The 24,544-nt window shown below is 36.9% G+C and overlaps 1 protein-coding gene across 1 annotated transcript; it reads right to left on the bottom strand.

Moving 5' to 3' along the window:
* Positions 1-6,489: 6,489 nt before the first annotated feature.
* Positions 6,490-8,858, bottom strand: LOC131502778 (melanoma-associated antigen B10-like). The gene is made up of 2 exons (XM_058713752.1): positions 8,712-8,858; positions 6,490-8,078 (listed from the first exon to the last, which is right to left on the bottom strand). The coding sequence occupies exon 2, from the start codon at positions 8,015-8,017 to the stop codon at positions 7,064-7,066; it is 954 nt and encodes a 317-aa protein (XP_058569735.1). The 5' UTR covers positions 8,018-8,078; positions 8,712-8,858; the 3' UTR covers positions 6,490-7,063.
* Positions 8,859-24,544: the final 15,686 nt, after the last annotated feature.

The raw sequence follows: 24,544 nt of genomic DNA, 5'->3' as shown, positions 1-24,544 counted from the left end.
TAACAAAGTTTGAAGATAGGCCTCAAAAGGTACAATATGATGGATAAATGAAATAAGTTCTTGCTTGAACTTTTGTTTTATTTATTTTAGAGAGAGAGAGAGGGAGGAAGAGAGGGTCAGAGATAGAGGGAGAGAGAGAATTCCAAGCATGCTCTGCGGTGTCAGTGCAGAGCCCGAGATAGGACTCATCCTCACGAACTGTGGAATCATGACCTTAGCCGAAATCAAGGGTCTGATGCTTGACCAAGTGATTCACTCAGGCACCCCTTGCCTGAGTTTTTTATTGAGGAAAATAACAAAATCTACGCCTTCAGAATTCAGCATCCATAATGCCCAGAGTACCATTAAAAACTACTACGCATGTGATGAAGCAGGCAAATATGATCCATAAAGGAGAAAATGTAACTTATAATCAGGAGAAAAATCAGAGATCAATAAAATAGCAGACAAGGACTTTAAAACACCTATTTTAAATGTGTCCAGGATTTAAAGGAAACATAAGCATATCAACTAAATATTTGAATAGAGAAATTGGAACTAAAAGAAGAAGAAACAAGATCATTCCATAGATTCAAAATAATTCTCATTAAAATTACAGCTGACTTTCCTTATAAAAATCAACAAGCTGATTCCACAATTTATATGGAAAGTAAAAGTTAATACGTTAGCCAATTAATCTTGAAAAAGGAAAACAAAGTTAGTGTACCTATACTGTTTGGCTTCAATATTTATGATAAAGATCCAGTAGGCAACTCTGTGATTGTACTAAAGACAGGCAAATAGATTTGTGAAACAGAATAGAGGATGCAGAACTAGAATCATATTTGTCAAGTAATGTTCAACAAAAGTAGCAAATACATTTAATGGGGAAATGAAAACCTTTTCAACAAATGGTGTTGCGACAACAGGGTGAACATGAACGTTGGTCACAACCTAACTCCATACAAAAAATTAACTTGTATTGGATAATAAACCTAAAACCTCTAGCTAAAATTAAACGATTTTAATAAAAATTAATACCAAAGGGGAGAACCAAGAAACAGACAAACTGAGTACGAACTCTTAACTATATAGAACAAATTGATGACTACTAGAGGGAAGGTTGGGGAGAGGATGGGAGAAATAGATGACAGAGATTAAGGAGGGCACTTGTTGGGATGAGCACAGGGTGATGTATGAAAGTATTAAATTACTATATTGTACACCCGAAACTAATATAACACTGTATGTTAACTAACTTTTAAGAAGTTTAAAAACTTTAAGAAAGCTTCTAGAAGACCACATAAGAGAATATCTTTATGATTTGGAAGTAGTCAAAAATTTTTTAGACAACAGTCAGAAAATATTAACAATGAGAGAAAAACAATGATATAAAAAATTCAACAAAAGTAAAAAATCTGCTAAGCAAAAGATATCATTAAGAAAATCAATATGTAAGCAAGCCAGCAACTTATTTAAGTTATGGACAATACATATATCTGACAAAGGACTGATATCCAGAATATGTAAACAACTTCAACAACTCAATAATAAAAACAACTAATAGAAATGGGTAAAAAACTTGTACAGGCACTTCACAAAGGAAGATAATTAAAGGGCCAATAAGCCCTTGAAAAATTATTCAAGCACATCAGGAACATTGAAATTAAAACCACAATAAGACAAAATCATCTACCCACTAGGATGGCTAAAAATAAAAGGATTGTTGCTGTAAAATGTTAGTGAAGATGTGAAGCACCCTAAACACATATGCATTGTTTGTTTGAGTGAAAAATATTGCAACCACTTTGGAAATTGTTCTAGTAGTCTCTCATAAAATTAAACATATACCCATGTTATGGCCCAGAAATTCCACTTCTAAAAATTTACTCAAGATAAATGCAAACATATCTAAAAAACAGACTTGTATGTGAATGTTCATAGAGCATCTGTTCCATCACGAAACTCAAAACAACCCAAATAACTATCTTCATAAATGTGCCTACAAATTTTGGAATACTATATACCATGGAAGACGACTCAGTAAAGACAAATTACTCAATAAGGAAAGGAAAAAAACCCTCTTTTACATGATACAACGTGGATGAAGCTCAAAAACATACTAAGTGAAAGGAGTCAGACACAAAAGAGAACGTATTGTATAGTTCCACCTATATGAAAATTTTAAAGGGTCAAGTTCTGTTTCCCATCAAAATTAGCAGCAAGGACTTTATTTACCCTCATGCTAGAAACAACAACAAAAACAACAAAAACAAAAGAGATGAAAAACATATGGAACAGTGGTTTGCAAGACCCTGCGCACCAGGTAATGAAGAAGAATGATCACTGAGATTTGGGAAACATAAGAAGTGAGCCCTATGGTTGTCCCAGCTTACTGCCTTAAAAGAATTTCCAGGAGTTAGTGCAAGGTGAGGAAACACAGGCAGAGCTTGCCATTTCCGTGAGTTGAAGAGATAGAGTTTGGAATTAGGGGAGGCCAAAGTGTCTAGAATTCACCATACAAAATATCCGGTAGAGGAGAGCTTCTGGAATTCTGGAGCTCGCACAAGACTGGCAGTAGTTCCTGTTCCCATCAGTCAACGTGGAAAACCACAGAATTCAAGGGCCATCAGAGCCCTCAGAAGTGTTTTGCCTCAATAGTGAGGCAAGATTAGCTAGACACTAAATGCTACTTTGGTCCCAACTTACAAAGTTTCCAAGTAGGACCCACAAGAATCAGAAGAATCATAACACCAAGATTTCCTATCAGTGCTTAGGGAACTCCAGAATTGTTTGAGTTTCAGGGCCCACAGCCCTGAGAAGGATGAAAGGGTGCTGAGTGGGTGGGACAATGGGCTTAATTACAATCCCTTCTTCACCCACATTTTTCTGCCTTCAAATCATGGATTGGGTTTCTGGGGAAGGCTTAAATTAGATCAGAGGTCCTATGTCTAAAATGTTTACAACCACTATATAACAGTTAGATACAGATTATGTCATGGAATCCTGGCCTTTAGGGACCCGTGTGTGCTCTCTTAACTTCATGGTCCCTCTCATATACTCTAGTCATTGCACTGTCCCCAAGTGCTCCTGATGTTCCTCACTAGATGAGGTTGTTCTGTCTGGACCCATTGCCTGGCACCTGATTATTCTGATCAAATCCTTCTTCCTTAAAGTAAAGGGAAAAGGCTTATTGACATTTCAGAATTTTAAAGCATGCCCAGAGAAATTCTGGTACTCAAAGCATCACTGAAGAAATCCCGCTTTCTATGGATGAGAGATTAAGTTAATTTTCTGCTCAACCTACTTAGAAAACAGGGAAATTAAAATAACTGTGAGACAATATATTTTCATCCAAAAGTTTGGCCAAAATTTTAAAAGTTGGTAAAATAAATGTCTGTGAGAGTATAAATCATTTACATGCATTAAACGCGAGAGTATGAGTCAGCACTGCTTTATTAGAATAGAATTTCAGCAATATTTATAAAAATTTACAATCACCACATTTTTCTACTTTAATCCAATTTACACTTTGCTATGTTTTTCCTACAAGAAAACATGCATATTCGCCCAAGAATTCATGCTCACTGATGTGGATATCTGTTCTACTAATCATAGCAGTGTATGGGAAACAGTTTATGTGTCCATCAGGAGCAGAATGGTTAAGTTAAATATGGCACATATGCACTTTAGAATACTTGGAGGAATTAAAAGAGTGAGGTGGATCTATATCTGTTCTCATGGAAAGATCCTGCATTCGTTTTAGCAAGTGACAATGGCAGAAGGCAAAATAATATGTACACTGTTATCTATCCATATTAAAAACTCACAATTTGTGTTTATGACACATCAATACAAGGGAAAATCTAGAATAAATTTTAAAATAACACACAAATTGTGGGCTTTTGTTACTTCTGAAAAGAGGGATGAATTTTGCAGGGATGTAGTAAGGAAGGGGAATTATTATTTATCCATGCTGTTAGAATTTGGGGACAATAAAAGTACGTGCACTGTTACCTAAGGCCAGCAACAGCAACAAAAACAAATTAAAGTAAAATTTTCCTCATAGGAAAACATAGAGGAGACAGTGGAACAATGTTTACTTTTTCTTATTAAGGATAGCCCAACTGCCATAGAACCATTTTCCACCTCCTAGAAGGACTCCTGGGTTTTAGGAATTCTATGTACATGTGTGTTTATACAGTGATTTCCACGAGCCTTTTCTCATCTACTACTGAAGGTGGAGGCTTTGGTTTTGACCAACAAGGTAAATTCATTTATTGTTGTATGTGATCAGTGACCAATCTCAAATAATTCAGCTCATTAAAGCTCTATTGCAAATATCAGGGTGGTTTCCAAAACCTCCTCTCTAACTTAAGGGATATATCCCAAGAAACAAACAGTAGGCTGTGTGCCAAATCAGACTTTAGTCACCAGCAGACTTGAAAATACTTTGTGAATGTGGTGAAGCACCTGGGCGGGGTGGGGGTGGGGGAGTGGTGAAGGCAAGGAGGTGTCTAAAACCACACTGTCAGAATTACATGGAAGGGAAGTTGCTGTCAGAGGGGAGCCAGGGGGCCTGATGGGAGCTGCAGGGAGTTGGAATGCTCTAAATCAGGGGAGGGTGCGGCCTGAGAGCTGTCTGTTCCCCCAGGAGCAGGGTTCAGCCTGCAGGGGAGGACCCAGAGGAGAGCTGGCCTGAAGGTCAGGTCCAGGTATGGACATGAGGGCCCAATGGGGAAGTCCCAGGGGAGGGAGCAGTCATGCAGGAAAGTGCCGGGAATGGATATTTGTGCTGAGACCAGGGCAGAGCCAGCTGTCGGGGGACCCTGGGGCGAGGGGCCAGGAGATCCTAGGGACATGAACCCCGGGGACAATCCCCAAATTGTGCCTGTTTCTCATTTTTAGCTTCCTTCTTTTGGGCTGCTTTTAGTAGTTTGGCCAAAGGGTCCTTCTTTCATTGCCTGAGAGACATCATGGGATAGTGAGAAGAGAAATTACAGGACAGAAGGTTGGCCTCAGGCTGGGAGGAGTGGCACTGTGTGGGCTCCAGAGTAATCAGACCAGAGCTTGAGTCCCAGCTCTGTCACTCATTGTGTGAACTGAACACATTACCGAACCCTATGAGTCTTAGATTCTTCATCAAAGAAATGAGTTTTATAAGCGGTATCTTCTAGAACTGTTAGAATGTGTACAGTGTATGTGAAGCACATGGCACAGTGACTGGTGTACATTGAAACTTTAAAGAATGGCAATTATTGCTATGGCTTTTTTGATCCCAGATAATACCAAAGTTCCTGCTGAGAATTTTGTTTTTTTGTTTTGTTGCTTTAAACTAGGAGATGTCTGAGAATATGCAGTGCTGTAGGATACTGTGCACCAAGTCAGCCAAGAATTCTTAGAAAGAAAAATTACCCTAGTAAATCATCCCACTTAGAGGATATGCTATTGAATTTGGATGTTGGGGAATCTTCCCCATCTGGATGCAACTCAAAGCTCCTAAAATGTATGTTAAGAACCAACTCTTCCCCTCCCTCCCAGCTCCTCTTTGATCCAAATCACCCCTATTTTTATTCATTTAATCCCTACCAAAGTCAAACCCTCCTTTATAAGTGATTTGCTAAATTTTACTCAAGATAACCTAGTTAAATGCCCTTTGAATGGAACAGGCTCTGTTTCTCCCAGCCCATGGCAAAGAGGGACAGCATAGTGGCTTCTGGGCATCTAGTCTCAAGGAAGTATTACCCTTATTTATCATAAACTCTCTGGTGATGATATGGATAAAATACCTAGTTTGTGTACTATGTTCACCTGCATTGGATCCAGAGCACAGGGCACCTTCCATCACTACCTGGGTAAAGATTTGTGTCTGGTTTATCCAGGATCCCAAAACAACTGCTAAAAGCAGTTACCCATTGGAGGCCTAGTTTCTCAACTCTGACACACACCACCCAAGGGTCTGGTCGCTGCTCACCACCCTCACATGCTTTTCCGACCCACCACCTTCACACCCTCCCCCACGGCCCACCACCCTCACATCTCCCACCCCACCACTTCAAACCCTCTGCCATCTCGTACCCTCCCCCCAAGACCCACCACTCTTGCACCCCCCCAACCGACCACCTTGCAACCTCTACCACCTCACACCCTCCCTCACCACCACCCTCATACCCTCCCCCAACCTGCCACCCTCGAACCCTCCCCTAACCCTGACCATCCTTGCACCCTCCTTTGACCTACCACCCATCTTATCTTACAATTACCTCCCATTGAAGGGTTTCAAGTTTCCCAAGGCCTCAAATTGTCTTGCTTCAGGATGTTTACATTTGACTGCTCTTATCTGGACCTCCCCTTCCTGTCCCACCTCATCCTTTTTTGTCTATCTCACCATCTTCCTTTTATGGGCAATGACTCCATCTTCTTTTTCTTACCACCCCCCACACTACTATGGAGACTTCCAAAGAGCAGATGCTCATTTAATGTTAGAAGAATAAAAAAAAAGACAGTGAGCAATTTATTATGTTTTATTTTCTCGTACATTCTTGAATGAAGAAATTTCAGGCATGTAACTTTTATTTTACAGAAGAGCAGAGTACATGGAATAAAGAAAACCAAAAATTGACCATCTTACTTTTTTCTCAATTTTTTGACTCCAGCTACTTTGTTGCTAATTTTTTTCACATTTCCAAAAAAATGGCAATTGCAGTGCTATGTTTTCTTGTTCCAGATCACTAAATAAGATGGAAGGTTACCAATTTGTTTTAGAAAATAGCGAAACTCATACTCTTAAACCTCATAAACAGCATCAAATGTGTAATATATTGTGAAGCTAATTAAACTTTTCAAAAGCAGAAACATTTGATAACTTTCAACGAGATAAATTTGTAAGTTATTTATGTAGAATGTACGATATGCACTATGTCCCCTCTAGCTAGCACCACCTAAGCCCTCACACTACTTCAAACACAAAGTGAGGAAAGTGCTTCAGGTTTCACTACAGGTGGGAGAAGCTGCCAAAATTGGCCATGGAAGGCCCAGTGGCCAGGGCACCAGTATGAACCAGAGCTGTAAATCTGGCTCGGGCTCACTCTTCCTCATCTTGCAAAGCCTCTTCATACCAGGATGGGAAGGCACTGGGGACGGTATCATGGACCTTGGCCAAGAATTCAAGGACTTTCATCTTGCTGGTCTCGGCGTAGGCTCTTGGACCCCACAGGAACTCACGGCATGGAGGATTGCTGTTGGACACCTGGCGGTACAGGAGGTACCTTTCCTGCACCCAATCTTCAGTGATGAGCTTCTTGGGATCCCCATAGATGAAGTGCTTCTTATCAGCATATATCCCCATCACATTAAGCACTTCCCACATATCCTTTTCAGTGGCACAGTTGCCCTTCATGAAGATCACACAGAGGACGGTCATCAAGAGGCCGGTCTGGGGCATGATTTCCTCACCCCTCAGCCTGTCATCATTGGTGCGCTGCAATTTGCTGATAAGGGCATAGCGGTGCCTGGTAGGGTCGACTTCCTTCAGATCAATGCCAAAGGCCAGCACCATTAGCTCAGAGGCTTTCCTGAGGATCTCACGGAAATGCACCTTGTGCTTTTTGATGACATGCTTAATCATGTCTTCCTTTGTTATGGGCTCCCTCATGTTATACTTGCGCAGCAGGAATTGCACCAATAGAATCGCGGTGTCATCTAGAGGGGTTCTATGGTAACGACCAGTGTTGGGTTGTGCCTGAGAGGTGCTTGGTTTTTCCTCATCTTGGCTCTTGGCACTTTTATCAGATCTTGTATGTGAAACACCTGCAGAAGTAGTAGTAGTGGATGGGGCTTTCCGAAACCCCTGGGTTTTTCTACCTGACCCAGCAGCTGAGGAGCTCTGGGCACTACCACCAGAAGGAGAAAAGGAGGAAGTGGAGGGCTGTTCTTCCTCTGCTGCAGTGGCCTGAGCATCCTGGGCACGCTGAGCCTCGCTCCGGGCCTGATGGCGTTTCTCACGGGCAGGAAGCTTACTCTTTTGCCCCCGAGGCATGGTGACACTGGTCAGGGACAGTAGGCATTAATGTGGGCAGGAGGGCAGGCAATGAGGGCACCTAGAGGAGGGAGAATGAGATAGTGTGTGTGCCTTCAGCAGGGACATTTCACCTTGGCTTTAACCAAAGCCACTTCTGCAGGCTTCCCTGACAACACTGCTCTAAGACCACACAGGGCTCCTTTTCTAATCACTGTGTCCCCTGAGAACCCTGAAGAGGAAGTTAGAGTGTGCCTTAGACTGCAGCTGCCGGCCCTGCCGGGATCAACTTGGTGGCCGAGAGCAAGGGCTGGCAGGTTATAGTTTCTGTACGGTCCCCTCTGTTCTGAGGTGGAGAATTCTCAGTTCACATTTAGGATCATCCTGTCAACTGTTGGCAGGGCCCAGGGCCTCCTCCCCTCTACAGCTCTGAAGCTAAACTCTTTACACCGATGACCTTACCGCCCTGAGATTCTTGGGGAGCAAATGAGAAAGAGCCACTCATGCTGCAGCCTTCCAGAGCTGACAACAGGAGCAGAGTTTTGTGGGATCCCCACAGTCTTGGATGATTAGGGTTTTCAGTGCTCAGCCGTGTACCCACTCCCATCAGACCAAACCCCCCATCTCCCGGAGGTGACAGCCCCACCTGGGGCCTCCCAGGGTAGATTGCAAGGGCAGGGCCCTCTGCGGGGTTGGGAATACCCTCAGTCCTCACTCAGACTCCTCTCCTTGACTCCGGAATAGAGCCTGGGATTCTTCACTCTTTTGATCTCAGTCCACCAGCCTCAGATCAAAGTCTTCATTCTCTGAGACCCTGAAACGGAATTGAAGGGGCGTTAACAGCCAGGCCTCGGGCCTCTGCGCGTGGAAGGGGGGGCGGGGTTCTGTGAGGTTTCCTTTGTTCTACGTATTCCCACAGTTCTAAGGAAGGATAGTCACCTTGACCCTAAGCATTGCCTATTTCCTCTGCAGACCTGAGGCTGCCCTCCTCAGACCTGCGACCCTGGAGGTGGAAGTCAGTCAGTACCTCATGCTGACAAGCTCTGCTCTCTGCTTTCCAGGAGTGAAAGCAGGGGTAGGGCTGTGTGCAGGCTTCTCAGCTCTGGGGTGTGTTGTCCAGTCTATCCTGAGGGTGGAGGCAGGGAGTAGGGTGTCCTCTTGAGAAATACCAACTCTCTGAAAGGTCTGAGCAGCTCCCCTACTGCAAACCTTGCAGAAAATTGCCAAGTCCCCAGCCAGATCTGAGCTGGGGAAACTGCAGTGTAAGACAGGGTCGTAGGACGGGTGGTGGGCTGTAAGAGGAGAAATACAGAGGCCCATAGTGGTTTTTTGCCACCCAGACTTAGACTTGGGAACCTTGTACTCTAAAAGATCTACTTTCAAAGGAAGAGACTGAGCTGCATGATTTTGTGAGACTCAGATCTGTTGACATTGTCTAACATTGCTCAGTCCAGTGCAGTAACTTTTATTTTATTTTTGAGCCTCATCTGTAGTAAGAAATACATTTACATCTTTAACAAGTCTGTGTGTATCTATGTGGTTTTTTTTCATGAAAGATTACCTACCCTTCTTAAGTGGGATTCCTTCTTTCGATTCCTTTTTATTTGATTATAATATTAAAAAACAAAAAGTCTGGTACCTACCCTCTAAAGAGGTTTCAGGTGGTTATTGCACAGTCTCCGAACTCATACGGTTTCAAACAACCCCAAACGTTGATGCTGTCCTGATATTACTCCCATGGTCCTGGCCATTCAGCCTCTGAGGAACAGCCTGAGCTCCCTTCACTAAAGCAGTAGAAATTCATTGTCCCAAGGCACTGTGAAAGAATCAAAGGCTGCACTTAAAACCTGTCCTCTGACCAATCCTGTTTTGTAGGCTACAGGACAGTTCCAACTTCAGGGCCTGACCCCACCTGCCCACATACAGCTTCTGGTTCAACACAGACTTAGTCTCTTTCAGGGATTTCTCATCTATGGTGTTTTGCTCTTGCTAATACTGTTCTTTCATTCTCCCTTTTATAGTTTCTCTAGGGTTGATTTTAGGAAACAGCAGCCTGAGTCTCGTATTATTTTGGAAGCTGTATGTGAGGCAGTGTATTAGCATGCTCCAGCCGCGGTAATGGAATACCACAGGCTGGGTGTCTTAATAACAAAATTTATTTTCTCAAAGTTCTAAAGGCTAGTAGCCCCAGATACAGGTGAGGGCAGGTTCAGTTTCTGGTAAGAGCTCACTTCCTGGCTTTGCATTTGGGCACCTTCTTGCTGTGTCCTCACATGGACTCTTCTCTAAATGCACAGAGAGTGATCACTTGTGTCTCTTCCTCTTCTAATATCAGCCCTATTAGATTAGTGCCTCACCTTTTTAAAGCTTTTTTAACCTTATTAGCCTCCCTAAAGTATCTCCAAAGATAGTCACCTTGGGGATTAAGGCTTCAATATCTGAATTAGAGGTTGAGGAAATGGCACAACTCAGTATATAGCAGTCCATATTTAAATCTGTAATTAATTTTAGGAGAATGACATCTTTACAAAATTATTTTTCCCATGAATAAACATAGTGTATTCCTCTATTTATTTGTGACTTCTTTCTCTAAGTATATCACTAAATATTTATAGTTGCCTCCAAAAAGATTGTGTACATTTTTATTAGGTGTATTTTTGGATAAATTTTGGATATTGCTGCTGTTGTTATTGGGATATTTTCTATTAATTATCCTAATTAGTTATTGGTTTTATGTGGCTAGGCTGCCAATTTTGGTAATCTTATTCAATTTCAAAATCTTAATCAATTTTGGTAAGCAACAGCTTTGGAGTATCTTATTCATTTGAATATTTTGTACACTGGTTCCTTTGGATTTTCCAATTAAGGATCATATTGTCACCATTTATTATCTCAATCATATCAATATTCCTTTTTCTTGTTTATTTTGCTACTCTCATTCCTGTAGTTATATATTCCCATCCACCTTTAAATAGAAGGTATGGTACCATAACATCTGTGTCTTTGTCCTATCTTTGATGGGAATGCTTCCAACGTTTCACATTTATGTAAGTTGGCTGTTGATTTTAGGAAGTGGAAATTCTTTTCAAATGTTATTTTGCTAAAACTTTCTTTACCATCAATTGGTGCTAAATATTTTTTAAAAGGCTTTTTATCCACCTCTAGACATGATCAAATGTGTTTTGTTCTCTAATCTATTAATGTAGAGAAATTCCAGCTGGAAATTTTTTCTAATATTTTAATATCTTTATAGTTACTGAACTTAGCCTGTTTATTCACTGCTATATTGGATATGCTATAAATTTATTTAGGATAGATGCCTCTCTGTGACAGAGCTTGGCTCAAGAGGTTTTTTCTTTGGGTATCCCTATGTGGTCTTTGTATCAAGATCAGCAAACCTGTTAAAATGAGTTTAGTAATTTCCTGTATTTTTGTATGATTTGGAAGAGTTTATGTAAGATGGCATTAGTTTTTCCCTAACTATTTGGTGCAACTAGATTCCAAATCTGACTGGTCCTGGAATATTTTGAGGGGGCTGGAATGTAGACTACAGTTTCAGTTTGTGTTATTTGACTGAAGTTCTCTGTTTCTGCTTGGAAAAATTTAGTTAATTATGTTTCTCCAGGAACGAATCCATTTAACTTGGATTTTAAAGTTTAAAAACATGTTTTATTTATTGTGGTAAAAAAAAGAACATATAACATTTGATCTACTGTCTTAACAAAATTTAAGTGTGTGTAATCCCACTCTTGGATATTTATGCAGAGGAATTGAATTCAAGATCTTGAAGAGTTATTTGCACCCCCATATTCATTGCAGTATTATTCATGATAGCCAAAAAGGGAAGCAACCTAAGGGTTTATCAGCAGATGAATTGGTAAAGAAAATGTGGTATAAATACATATTTATAATAAACATTTTCACTAAAGAAATTATTAAGGGTATAAAACAGTACAGAGAAGAGTACAATGAACAATTGTATATTCCATAAATTTTTTTGAAGAACTGGCTTTAGTTGGCTTTACTATTTTCTATTTACTTATTTCTGCATTTATGCATATTAATTTTTACCTTCTACTTCTTTAGCATTTTTTATTAAATAATATTGACATACATGATTGTATGTCTTTCAGGTGTACAACATAGTGACTTGCTATTTATACACATTACAGAATGGTCATCACAATAAATCTAGTTATCATCTGTCACCGTACACAGTTGTTACAATATTATTGACTATATTCCTTGGCCATACATTAAATCCCCATGGCTTATTTGTTTTGTCACTGGAAGACTGTACCTCTTAATCACCTTCACCTACTTTACCCATCCCATCCACCCCTCTCCCCTCTGACAACCATCAGTTTATCTGTATCTATGGATCTGTTTGAGTTTTGCTTGTTTTTTTTTTTTTTGCTTGTTTGTTTTGTTTTTTAAGCCCCACATATAATTGGAATCATATGATATTTGTCTTTATCTGACTTATTTCACTTAGAGTAATACCCTCTAGGTCCATCCATGTGTCACAAATGGCAAGATTCTATTCTTTTTTATGGATATGTATATATCACATCTTCCTTACCCATTCATTTATCAATGGACACTTAGGTTTCTTCTATATCTTGGCTATTGTAAATAATGCTGTGATGAACATAGGAATGCATGTTTTTTTCAATTAGGGTAGTCATTTTCTTTGGATAAATACCTAGAAGTGGGATTGCTGGATCATATGGTAGTTTAATTTTTGGACAAACCTCGATACTGTTTTTCATAGTGGCTGCACCATTTTATTTTCCCATCAACAGTGCATGAGGGTTCTCTCTTCTCCACATTGTCACCAACAGTTGTTATTCCTTGTCTTTTTGATTCTAGCTATTCTCACAGGTGTAAACTGATATTTCATTGTGGTTTTGATTTATGTTCCCCTAATGATTAATGCTGTTGAATGCCTTTTGGCAGTCTTTATGTCTTCTTTGGAAAAATGTCTATTCAGGTATCCTGCCCTTTTTTAATAGGATTGTTTTCTTTTTTTTATTTTGTTTTGTTTTGTTTTTGCCATTGAGTTATAGGTGTTCTTTATATATTTTTGATGTTGACCCCTTATGAGAGAGATCATTTGCAAATATCTTCTCCTATCCAGTAGGTTGCCTTTTCATTTCTTTTTGCTGTGCATACACTTTTGATTCAATGTTGTCCCATTTGTTTATTTTTGTTTTTGTTGTCCTTGCCTAAGGAAACAGATCCAAAAAAAATAACCCAAGACTATGGTTAAAGAGCTTATTGCCTATGTTTTCTTTTAGGAATTTTTTGGTTTCACTTCTTACATTTGAGTCTTTAATCCATTTTACATTTATTTTTCTATATGGGGTGAGAAAGTGGTCCAGTTTCATTCTTTTGCATGTCCAGTTTTACAACACCATTTATTGAAGAGACTTTCCTTTCCCCATGGTATATTCTTGACTCCTTTGTCATAGATTCATTGACCACATGAATGTGGATTTATTTCTGGGCTCTCTATTCTGTTCCATTGATCTATGTGTCTGGTTTTTTTGTTTTTGTTTTGTTTTTTTTTTTTGTCAGTTCCATACTGTTTTAATTACTACAGCCTTGAAGTATAAGTTGAAATCTAGGCATGTATTACTTACAGGTTTGCTCTTCTTTCTCAAGATTGTTGGATATTTGGGGTCTTCTATGGTTCCATACAAATTTTAGATTTATTTGTTCTAGTTCTCTGAAAAATGCTATCGGTATTGGTATAAAGATTGCATTGAATCTGTAGATTGCTTTGAGTAATATGGACATTTTAACAATATTAATTCTTATAATCCATAATCACAGTATATCTTTCCATTTATTCATATCAGCTTCAGTTTTCTTCATCAATGTATTATAGTTTTCAGAATACAGGTCTTTCACCTCTTTGGTTAAATATAGTCCTATGTATTTTATTCTTTCTGATGCAATTATAAATGGGATTGTTTTCTTGATTTCTCTAGTTTATTGTTGGTGCATGGAAATTCAAAAATTTCTTTATATTGATTTTGTATCCTACAACTTTACTGAATTAATTTATTCATTCTGAAGTTTTTTGCCTGAGTTTTCAGGGTTTTCTATATGTAGCATCATGTCATCTATAAATAGTGACAGTTTTACTTCTTCCTTTCCAAGTCGGATGCCTTTTTTCCCCTAGCTGCTATGATTAAGACTTATAATACTATGTTACATAAAAGCAATGAGAGTGAGCATCTTTGTCTTGTTCCTGATCTTACAGAAGTTTTCAGTTTTTCACCACTTGAGTATGGTGTTACCTGTGAATTTGTTACATATGGCCTTTATTATGTTAAGGTACATTCCCTCTATACCTACTTTGTTGAGAGTTTTTACCATAAATGGTTATTGAATTTTGTCAAATGCATTTTTTTGCGTCTATCAAGATGATCATATGATTTTTATCTTTCATTTTGTTAATATGGCATATTCTTTAGGTTTAATATGCTATTTATTCTCTATATTTTTGAATTGCTTAGGTGTTATGAGTATTTCTTACTTCCCAATAGATCTATTTAAGACTATAATCATCCCTCTTAATGCCATCTGGGTTTATCTCACAGGTATTGTTACAGAGTTTTATGTGTATTCTTTAAAAATTTGCAACTTGAATATATTTTTCTGTGCCATGTGCTAGAAAAGTAATTATAATTGGCCACATACAACATTCAAGCCTTGTCCAGAGACACAGAAAATGCTCTATATATTTAACCTAGAAGGAATTTAATGTGATATATTGGTTACTCAAAAGATGAAAAAGTCACATAAGGAAGGGACACAAAACCTAATATTCAGCAATTTGAGAATGCCACTCCCAACTTTAGGCTCCTGGAGCTTAGGAGTTTGTATCAACAGAATCTATAACTATAGTGGGCCAATATGATGGGGACTAGAGCCAAGGAGAAGATGCAGTTATTGAAGGAGAAGCCACCTGATACAGAAAAGGAGAAAGAAAAAAACTCTAATTGCTCCTGCCCTTCAGGGCTGAAACCTCTTTTTAGTTTTGTTTTTGTTTTTTGTTTTTTGTGTTTTTTTGGCCTGAAATGTGATGGCAGCCAAATACTGGAGAGGCTAGGATTTACAGAATCAACCCTTGTATAATAGAGAATAGAGCAGAGGAAGGGTGAGGTACAGTTCTGAGGGCAAATATACCTAGGACTACCATACCACATTGGCATTAACAGATTAAATGAGAAAAATCCTATCTAAATTGATACAGAAAAATGTTTTATTAAAGTCAGCATTCATTTGTGATAAAGAAGGTATGTTATCAGGTTAGATAAAGGATATCTACAACAAACAAAACACAAAACACAAACAGAAAATGACATACATAATGTAGAAATGTTAATAGCTTTTATTTAGAAACTGAAAAGTAGGGATACCTGCTATCACCATTTCTATCCAACATTTTAATAAACATTTTTCATAATATAGCAATTGGAATCATAAGATATAAAGGGGATAGGGATTGTAAGATAGGAAACACAGCTTTTATAATTGGCACATAATTAGACTGTGTATTATGAAAATCCAGAAGAATTAAAGATAAGATATTCAGTCACCTAAGAAACTTTGTCATTACAAGAAATGCTAAAGTCAATCAGGCTGAAATTAAAGGACACTGTACAGTAATTAGAAGCCATATGAAAAAATAAAGATCACCAGTAAACACAGGTAAATATAAAAACCATCATTATTGTATTCTTGGTATTATATATATGGTAATTACTCTTTTTGTTTCCTATATAATTTAAAAGACAAGCACATAAAATAAAATAAAAATTATAAATCTTTCTTAATGAGCACACAAATATAATCAATATCCCGTATGAATATAGATGCAAAAATCTTGAACAAAATAATAGTAAATGAAAACAAACAGCACATGAAAAGGATTGACTGGGTTTTATCCTGGAAATTCAAGTCTAGTTCAACATAAGAAGATAAGTCAATGTAATATGCCACATTATAAGAACAAAGGGAAAATAATGGTCATCTCACCAGCAAAAGCATTTGACAGAATTTAATACCCTTTCATAATAAAAACACTCAGCAAACTAGGAATATAAGGGAACTTCTTTAACATTATAAATGGAATTTATGAACCCCCATAGTTAACATCACATTCAATGGAGAAACAATGAAGGATTTACCACTAAATAAGGAACAAGGCAAAGATGTTGGCTTTATCAGTGATATTCAACATTGTACTAGAAGTCCTGGCCAGAGCAATTAGGAAAGAAAAAGAAAAGAAATAAAAGGCATCTAAATTGGGAAAGAGTTAGCAAAAATATCTCTATTTGAAGATAACATTATTCAATATATGTAGAAAACCCCCAAATTTCAAAAAAAACAAAAGAAAGAAAACTCACTAGAGCTAACACATGAATTCAGCAAAGTTTCAAATCAACACACAAAAATAAGTTCACAAGCAATAAAGCTGAAAAAGAAATTAGGGAAATGATTCCATTTACAATAGCATCAGTAAGAACATAATACAGGAATAAGCTTAACCAGATAGGAAAGAATCTACACTGAAAAATATGAACTATCCTAAAAAAAAAAAATAAAAGAGGACCTAAATAAGTAGAAAAACACTCCATGTTCATGGATTGGAAGCCTTAAATATTGTTGAGATAGTAATACTTCCCAAAGTGATGTATACATTCAATGCAATTTTTGCAGAAATGTAAAAGCCAGCCATCACATTTATGTGGAACTGCAAGGGATACCAACCAGTCAATACAACATTTGAAAAGTAAAACAAAACTGGATAACTCACATTTCTTTATTTGAAAACGTATTAGAAAGCTACAGTAATCAAAACAGTGTGTACAGTCATAAGGATAGACATAGAGAACAGTGTAATAGAATTGCGATCCTGGAAATTAATACAAGTATCTTTTTATAGTTTATTTTCCATAAGGGTGTCAAAAATATTGAATGTGGAAAAAATAGTGTTTTTTTTCAACAAATGGTGCCAAGACAACTGTGTAACTACATGGAAAAAATAAAATGGGACCCGTACCTTATTTTTATATAAAAATTAACTCAAAACGGATCAATGACCTATATGTAAGATTTAAAACTATAAAACTATTAGAAAAAACATAGTGTTAAATAATCATGATGTCAGATTGGCAGTGGAGTCTGAGATTTGACACTAAAGTATAAGAACTGAAAGAAGAAAATACATCAAATAGACTCATAAAAATTAAAAAAAAAGAAAGAAAACTTCTATGCAGATAATGTCATAGAACAGTATCAAGAATGTGAAAAGGTAACCTGCAGAATGAAAGAAAACATTTGTAAATCATATATCTGATAAGGGTTTACTATCTGAAGTATGTAAAGAGCTCTTTAAACTCAACAACAAAAAGAGAAACAACCCAATTAAAATATGGGCAACAGATTTGAATGGACAGTTCTCCAAAGAGGATGTACAAAAGGCTAGCAAGCCCATTATTGGTATTTAAAACCACAATGAGTACCATTTCGTACTCACTAGAATGGCTTTGATATTTTAAAAAGGAAAATAAAATAACAAGTGTTGAACAGGATGAGAAAAAATAGGATTCCTAATACATTTCTGGTGGGAATTTAAAATATATAACTGGTGTGAAAAACAGTTTGGCACTTCTTTGAACAGTTAAACTTAGAAATACCACATGACCCAGCAATTCCACTCTTAGGTATATATTCAAGAGAGATGATGACATATGTCTGCATGGAAACTTATACACAAATACTGATAACACCATTCTTCATATTAGCTAAAAGGTAGAAATAAATGAAATATCCATCAATGGATGAACAGATTATGATATATACATACAATGGAAAATTATTCACCCATAAAAAAGGAACAAAGTATTGATACATGCCACAATGTGGATGAACCTCAAAAACATTATGTTAAGTGAAAGAAGTCAGACACAAAAGATCACATATTGTGTGAATTCTATTATATGATGTATCCAGAATAGATAAATTCATAAAGACAAAAAGCATGTTAGCAGCTACCAAGGGGTAAGGAAGGGAACAGTGGGAAGTTCTTATTTAATGGCTACAGAGTATTTTACTGGGGTAAGGAAAATTTTGAAACTAAAAAGTGGTGGTGGTTACACAACATTTTGAATACACTAAATTCCACTGAGTTTTATACTTTAAAATGGCTAATTATGTGATGTAAATTTTATCTCAATTAAAAATACAGTGTGATCCAGGCTAAAAAAAATATAATATTGTCCAGTGTGTTTCTCCATGTATTTATTGGAAATAAGTAAGCCAACTGTCTCATAAGATGGGGAGGATTAAAGGACCTATTAGTAGTAAAGTTTCTATATCCCACATGAAGTGATTAAAGGTTGATACTAGAAGAATGAGGTATTACATATTAATATTGTAATCCTTTAAGTATCCATTGAAAACTTTAAAAGAAATATACCTAAACCACTATTTAATTTAAATTAATTTTAATATTTACATTAAAAGCATTTAAATTGATAAGTGATCCACAGAATGGCAGGAAAAAGGAAACAGAAGAGTGTAAAACAGAGAAAATAAACAGAAAACAAAGATAAAATGGCAGATATATCAATAATTATATTAAATCTAAATGATCAAATCACACCAACTAAAAGATTTGGTTAGTAGAATGGATAAAAAAATATATGACCTAGTCACATGCTGTCTGCAAAAATCTCACTTCAAATTTTATGATACACATAAGTTAAAAGTAAAAGGATGGGAAAAAGATATGTTATTCAAACCGAAATCAAACCAAAACAGAATTGGCTACATTAATAGCAGAAATGAAGAATTAAGAATAAAGAAATTGCCAGGGGGATATTAAATAATAATAAAAGAGACAATTCACCAAGAAGACATAATAATCTTAAATGTGCATGTACCTAAAAGTATAATTTCAAAATATCTAAAAAGCTGACAGAACTGAAAGGAGAAATAGCCATGATTATAGTTAGGGTCTTCAATGCCTCTATCAATAATCAAAAGAACCACTAGAAGAAAATCATCAAGGGTATGGAACTGAACAGCACTATCAGACAATAGGATACAGTTAACATTTATAAAAAATTTGACCTCACTACAGCAGAATACATATGGTTTTTTATGAATACGTGGAATGTTCACCAGGAACAACCAAGTGCTGAGTTATGAAGCATGCCCTAAAATGTAAAATAACTTAAATTGTATAAATTATGTTCTCTGCACTCATTGGAATTACTCTAGAAATCAATACCAGAAACATAACAGGAAAACTTCCAAACAATGCAAAATTAAGCAATATACTTCTAAATCATATGTAAGCCCATGAGGATTTCTCAATAAAAATTTTAAAATATATAATTGAATGGAAATGGAAATAAATCATCTTAAAATCAATAGAATGCAGATAAATGAATGCTTTAAGGAAAATGTGTATCAGTAAATATTTGTGTTAGAAAAAAATGTATCTCAAAACCATAATCCAAGCTTCCCTCTCAGGAAACAGGAAAAGGAGGCAGATGTTAGGAAATATGTCATAGTAAGGTCAGAAATCAATGCAAATGAAAACAGAAGAACAATAGAGAAAATTAATAAAAATCAAACACTGGTTCTTTCTTTTTTAAAAAGTTTATTTTCTTAGAGAGAGAGCATGCGCGTGAGCTGGGGAAGGGCAGAGAGAGAGGTAGAGAGAGAATCCCAAGCAGTCTCTATGCTGTAGGTGCAGAGCCGGACGTGGTACTCAATCTTATAAAACTGAAATCATGACCTGAGCTGAAATCCAGAGTTAGACACTTAACTGACTGAGCCTCCCAGGTGCCCCAGACACTGGTTCTTTCAAAAGACAACATAAAAATGATAAACATCTGGGCGCCTGGGTGGCGCAGTCGGTTAAGCGTCCGACTTCAGCCAGGTCACGATCTCGCGGTCCGTGAGTTCGAGTCCTGCGTCGGGCTCTGGGCTGATGGCTCGGAGCCTGGAGCCTGTTTCCGATTCTGTGTCTCCCTCTCTCTGTGCCCCTCCCCCGTTCATGCTCTGTCTCTCTCTGTCCCAAAAATAAATAAAAAACGTTGAAAAAAAAAATTAAAAAAAAAATGATAAACATCTAACATGACTGACAAGGAAAAGGCTATGAGTAAACAAACAATATCAGAAAATAAAGGGGGGATTTTACCACAAACCCGAGACATTAAAAGGATTATAAAATAATATTATAAACCTCTCTTCAAACATAAATTTAATAACTCAGAAAGAAATGATCTAATTCCTTGAAAGCTACAAACTGTCTGAACTCTTCCAAGTTAAAATAGCCTGAAAAATACTTTAAATATTAAATAAATAGAATTCAAGATCACCTACTTGTATCATTTGAAGCAAAAAAAAAAAATTGACAAAATTCAGCACTCACTCATCATAAAACCTTACAACATACTAAGAATAGAAAGGAACTTTCTCAGGGTGACTCTCTCAAGGTGGTGAAGAGGGTCTATTAAAAAAAAAAAAACACCTTACAGTTCATATTAGACTTAATGGTGGAAAATGCTTTTCCATTAAGTTTGGGAATAAAGCAAGTATGTCCACCCTCATCACTTCTGTTTGACATAGTGCTGGGAGTCCTAGCCAGTGCAATAATACAGGAAAAAGAAATAAAAATCATGCACCTTTTAAACAGTGAAATAAAATGTTCCTATTTGCAGATTACTGATTTTTTTAAAAGTAATACCAAGGAATCTAAGGGTAAGAAAAGAAAGCAAATAATCCTCCCAAATCCCTTAATAAGTTATCTTAGCAAGGTTTCAGGACACAAGCAAGATCACAGAATAAAATCATATTTTTACATACTAGCAATAAATAATTGGAACCCGAAATTAAAAAAAAACAGTACATTTACAATAGCTGAAAAATGCAAAAGGCTAATGGAAGAAATCAAAGATTTAAAGAAATAGAAGTAGTATATCCATATATCAAAAGAATCAACACAGTAAAGATGGCAATTCTCTTCAAAGTGATCTGCAAGTTTAACAAATCTATAAAAATCTCCACTGGCTGTTTTATCGATACACATAACCTGATTCTAAAATTTATATGGAAAAACAAAGGAACTAGAATAGCTAAAACTTTGGATAAATAAGGGGTGTGTGTGTGTGTGTGTGTGTGTGTGTGTATACATACATATACACAAAATGGAATATTAACCATCAAAAAGAATGAAGTCTTTTCATTTGCAATGATGTGGATGGAGCTAGAGTATATTATGCTAAGTGAAATAAGTCAGAGAAAGACAAATACTAGATGATTTCACTAATACATGGTATTTCAGAAATAAAACAGATGAACATAGGGGGAAAAAGAGAGAGAGGCAAACCAGGAAATAGACTCTTAAGTATAGAGAACAAACTGAAGGTTGTTGGAGGGGAAGGAGCAGGGGATGGGCTAAATGTGTGATGGGCATTAAGGAGGGAACTTGTTTTGAGCACTGGGTGTTATATGTAAGTGATGAATTACTAAATTCTACTCCTAAAAGCAGTATTACACTATATGTTAAGTAATTAGAATTTACATAAAAATTTGAAGAAAATAAAATAAAGTTCATATGGAAAAACAAAGGAACTAGAATAGCTAAAACAATTTTTAAAAAGGTTAATAGAGTTGTAGGAATTATACCACTGGATGGTAAGGCTAAATGTATAACTACATTAATCAAGACTGTAGTATTGACAGAGGGATAGACACATAGATAAATTGAACAAAATACAGTCTGGGAATAGAACCATACCGTAATAGCCAACTGATTTTGGTAACATAGCAAAAGCAGTTCAGTAAAGAAGTGGTTGTTTATTCAACAAATGATGTTAGAACAATTAGACTTCTATAGGATTAAAAAAAAAGTGAACTTTGGCCTAAACCTCATACCTTATTCAAAAATTATTTAAAATGGGTCATAGTTCTAAATATAAAACTTAGACAAAACACAGGAGACTATCTTGCTGACCTAGAAGACCTGTCCCCCAAATCAGGATATATAAGAACAATAATGGATAAATTGAACTCGATCAAAATTTAAAAGTTTGGTCTGGGAATGGCATTGCTAAGGGAATAAGACAAGCCACAGTCTAGAAGAAAATATTTGCAAGTCACATATCCAACAAAGGATTTGTACAGGCAAAAACTCCTTAAACTCAACATTAAGCAAGAAAAAGTCAAATTTTTAAAAAAGGCATAGAATTTGAACACAAGCATCACCAAAGAGGCAAATAAGCAGATTAAAAGATAGATGTTCAACATCCACTGCGTGTTACATATAAGTGATGAATCACTAAATTCTACTCCTGAAACTAGTATTACACTATATGTTAACTAATTGGAATTTAAATAAAAATTTGAAAAAAGGTATCCAACATCATTAACCTTTAGGTAAATGTAAATTAGTGGGAATGTAAAATGTTGCAGGCTCGCTGGAAAACAAACTAGCAGTTTTCCATAAAATTAAACATGTATATGATTCACCAGGCTCTTCCTGAGTACTTACCCTAGAAAAATGAAAACTGTTCATAGCAGCTTCATCTGTAATAGGTACAAAACTGGAAACAACCCAAATATCCTTCAACAGGTGAATGGATAAACAGACTGGGATATACACTCATACAGTAGAATACAACTCAGCAATAAAAAGGAATAGATTATTGATACAAGCAACAACTTGAATGGGCATCAAGGGCATGTTGCTGAGTGAAAAATAGCAATATTCAAAGGTTACTGAATAAATCAATTTACATAAACTTCTCAAAATGATAAAATTATGTAATGGAGAAAAAAAGTCAGTGGTTTCCAGCCCTAGGGTTGCGGGGAGGGCATGATTATAAACAGGCATACCAGGGCATTTCTTTGGAGTTTTGGAACAGTCTGTATTGTGACTGTGATCATGGTTAGAGAAATTTATACATATGGCAAAATTTCCTAAACTATACACCAAACAAAACAAAACAACAAAACAATGCAATAACCACAAAATCACTCATTTCATGTTAAAACTGGTTAAATGCAAATTAGATTTTAGATTAGTCAATATTGTACTGATAACACTTCCCAATTTCTGGTAATTTTACTATCGTTACATAACTTGATATATTCAGAGGAATAAGAGAGATAGCCCACAGGAACTCTCTGTATTATGTTTGCAATTCCTATATGAGTCTAAAATAATTTCAAAATAAAGGGCTTAAAGACTTCTGGTTTCAGCTCCAACATATAAAGAGCTTAGAAGTCATCACTTCTGTCATATTTACAATAAGAAATAGCTGGAAAAATGGAAAATCAACAACTTTCCAACAGGGAACTGAGGTCACAGAGGTCACAGGACAGCCACATTCATAGAGATACAGTGAAATGCTTACCTAGAACAGAAGCTGCTACAAGCTATACAGGTAGAACCAATTACTTCACTAGTAATGTTGACAAATAGCTGGAGGCTGAATGCCCACTAGTGTGAGATTACAAAACTCCCGGAGGCTGCAATCGTAAAGGGGTCTCCAAATTTACAGGCTTTCCCTCCAGGCACTACACCAAATGGGCACAGTGAGGATCCCAGAAAATCAGCTAGTGGCTCTGGCAGGGAGAGGGGAGGAACAACCACAGCCTTTCTGTCTCAACAAAGGAAAACAAAACAAAACAAAACATAATCAGCAAGAGATAGGTCTCCAAAGAAATAGACTGGGAATGATGCACCCAGGTAAGGAAGTGGAGGGGGCTAGGGTGCTATATTCCTGGAAGAGGGACAGAAATATTTGTGATGGCTACACTCCCTTGAAACAGGCAAACTAAAATACTTGGATTTAATCAGAAGATTATAGAACAATTCTCTTAACCACCCCCTCCCCCCAGTACTACCACAGCAACATATACCTCCAGTATACTAACAATGGATTACAGCTGAAAGAGGTGAAAAACACAGATGCTCCCTGAGGACCAATGCAAAGAGAAGCCCTAAAGCAAAGACAGGAGACAGAAATTAGACACTACAGGTATTATAGCTGCAATAAACATTAAATATAGGCCAACTCCTAGCCATGTTAATATACATACTTGTACTAAAAGCATACTGCCTTCAGTACCTACATATCTGTCTTTCAAAAACAATTATAAGACATACAATAAAGCAAGAAAGAACGTAGTCTGAAAAGACAAAGCATCAGAACCAGACAGACCTGATACAGATTTTGAAATTATTAGACAAGGAGTTTAAATAAACATGATTAGTATTTTAAGGGTTCTAATTGGACAAATAGGCAACATGCAAGGGCAAATAGGTAGTTTCATCAGAGAGATGGAATCTATAAGTAAGAACCAAAACTAAATGCTAGAGAGGCACCTAGTGACTCAGTCAGTTGAACATCTGACTTGATTTTGGCTCAGGTCATGATCTCACAGTTGTGGGATCAAGCCCTGCATCGGGCTCCACACTGGGCAGGGAGCCTGATTGAGATTCTCTCC

This window comes from Neofelis nebulosa, chromosome X (genome assembly GCF_028018385.1).
Source record: "Neofelis nebulosa isolate mNeoNeb1 chromosome X, mNeoNeb1.pri, whole genome shotgun sequence".
Taxonomy (NCBI): domain Eukaryota; kingdom Metazoa; phylum Chordata; class Mammalia; order Carnivora; family Felidae; genus Neofelis; species Neofelis nebulosa.
The sequence above is the reverse complement of the archived record's forward strand: the minus strand, read 5'-3'. Positions and strand labels throughout refer to the sequence as shown.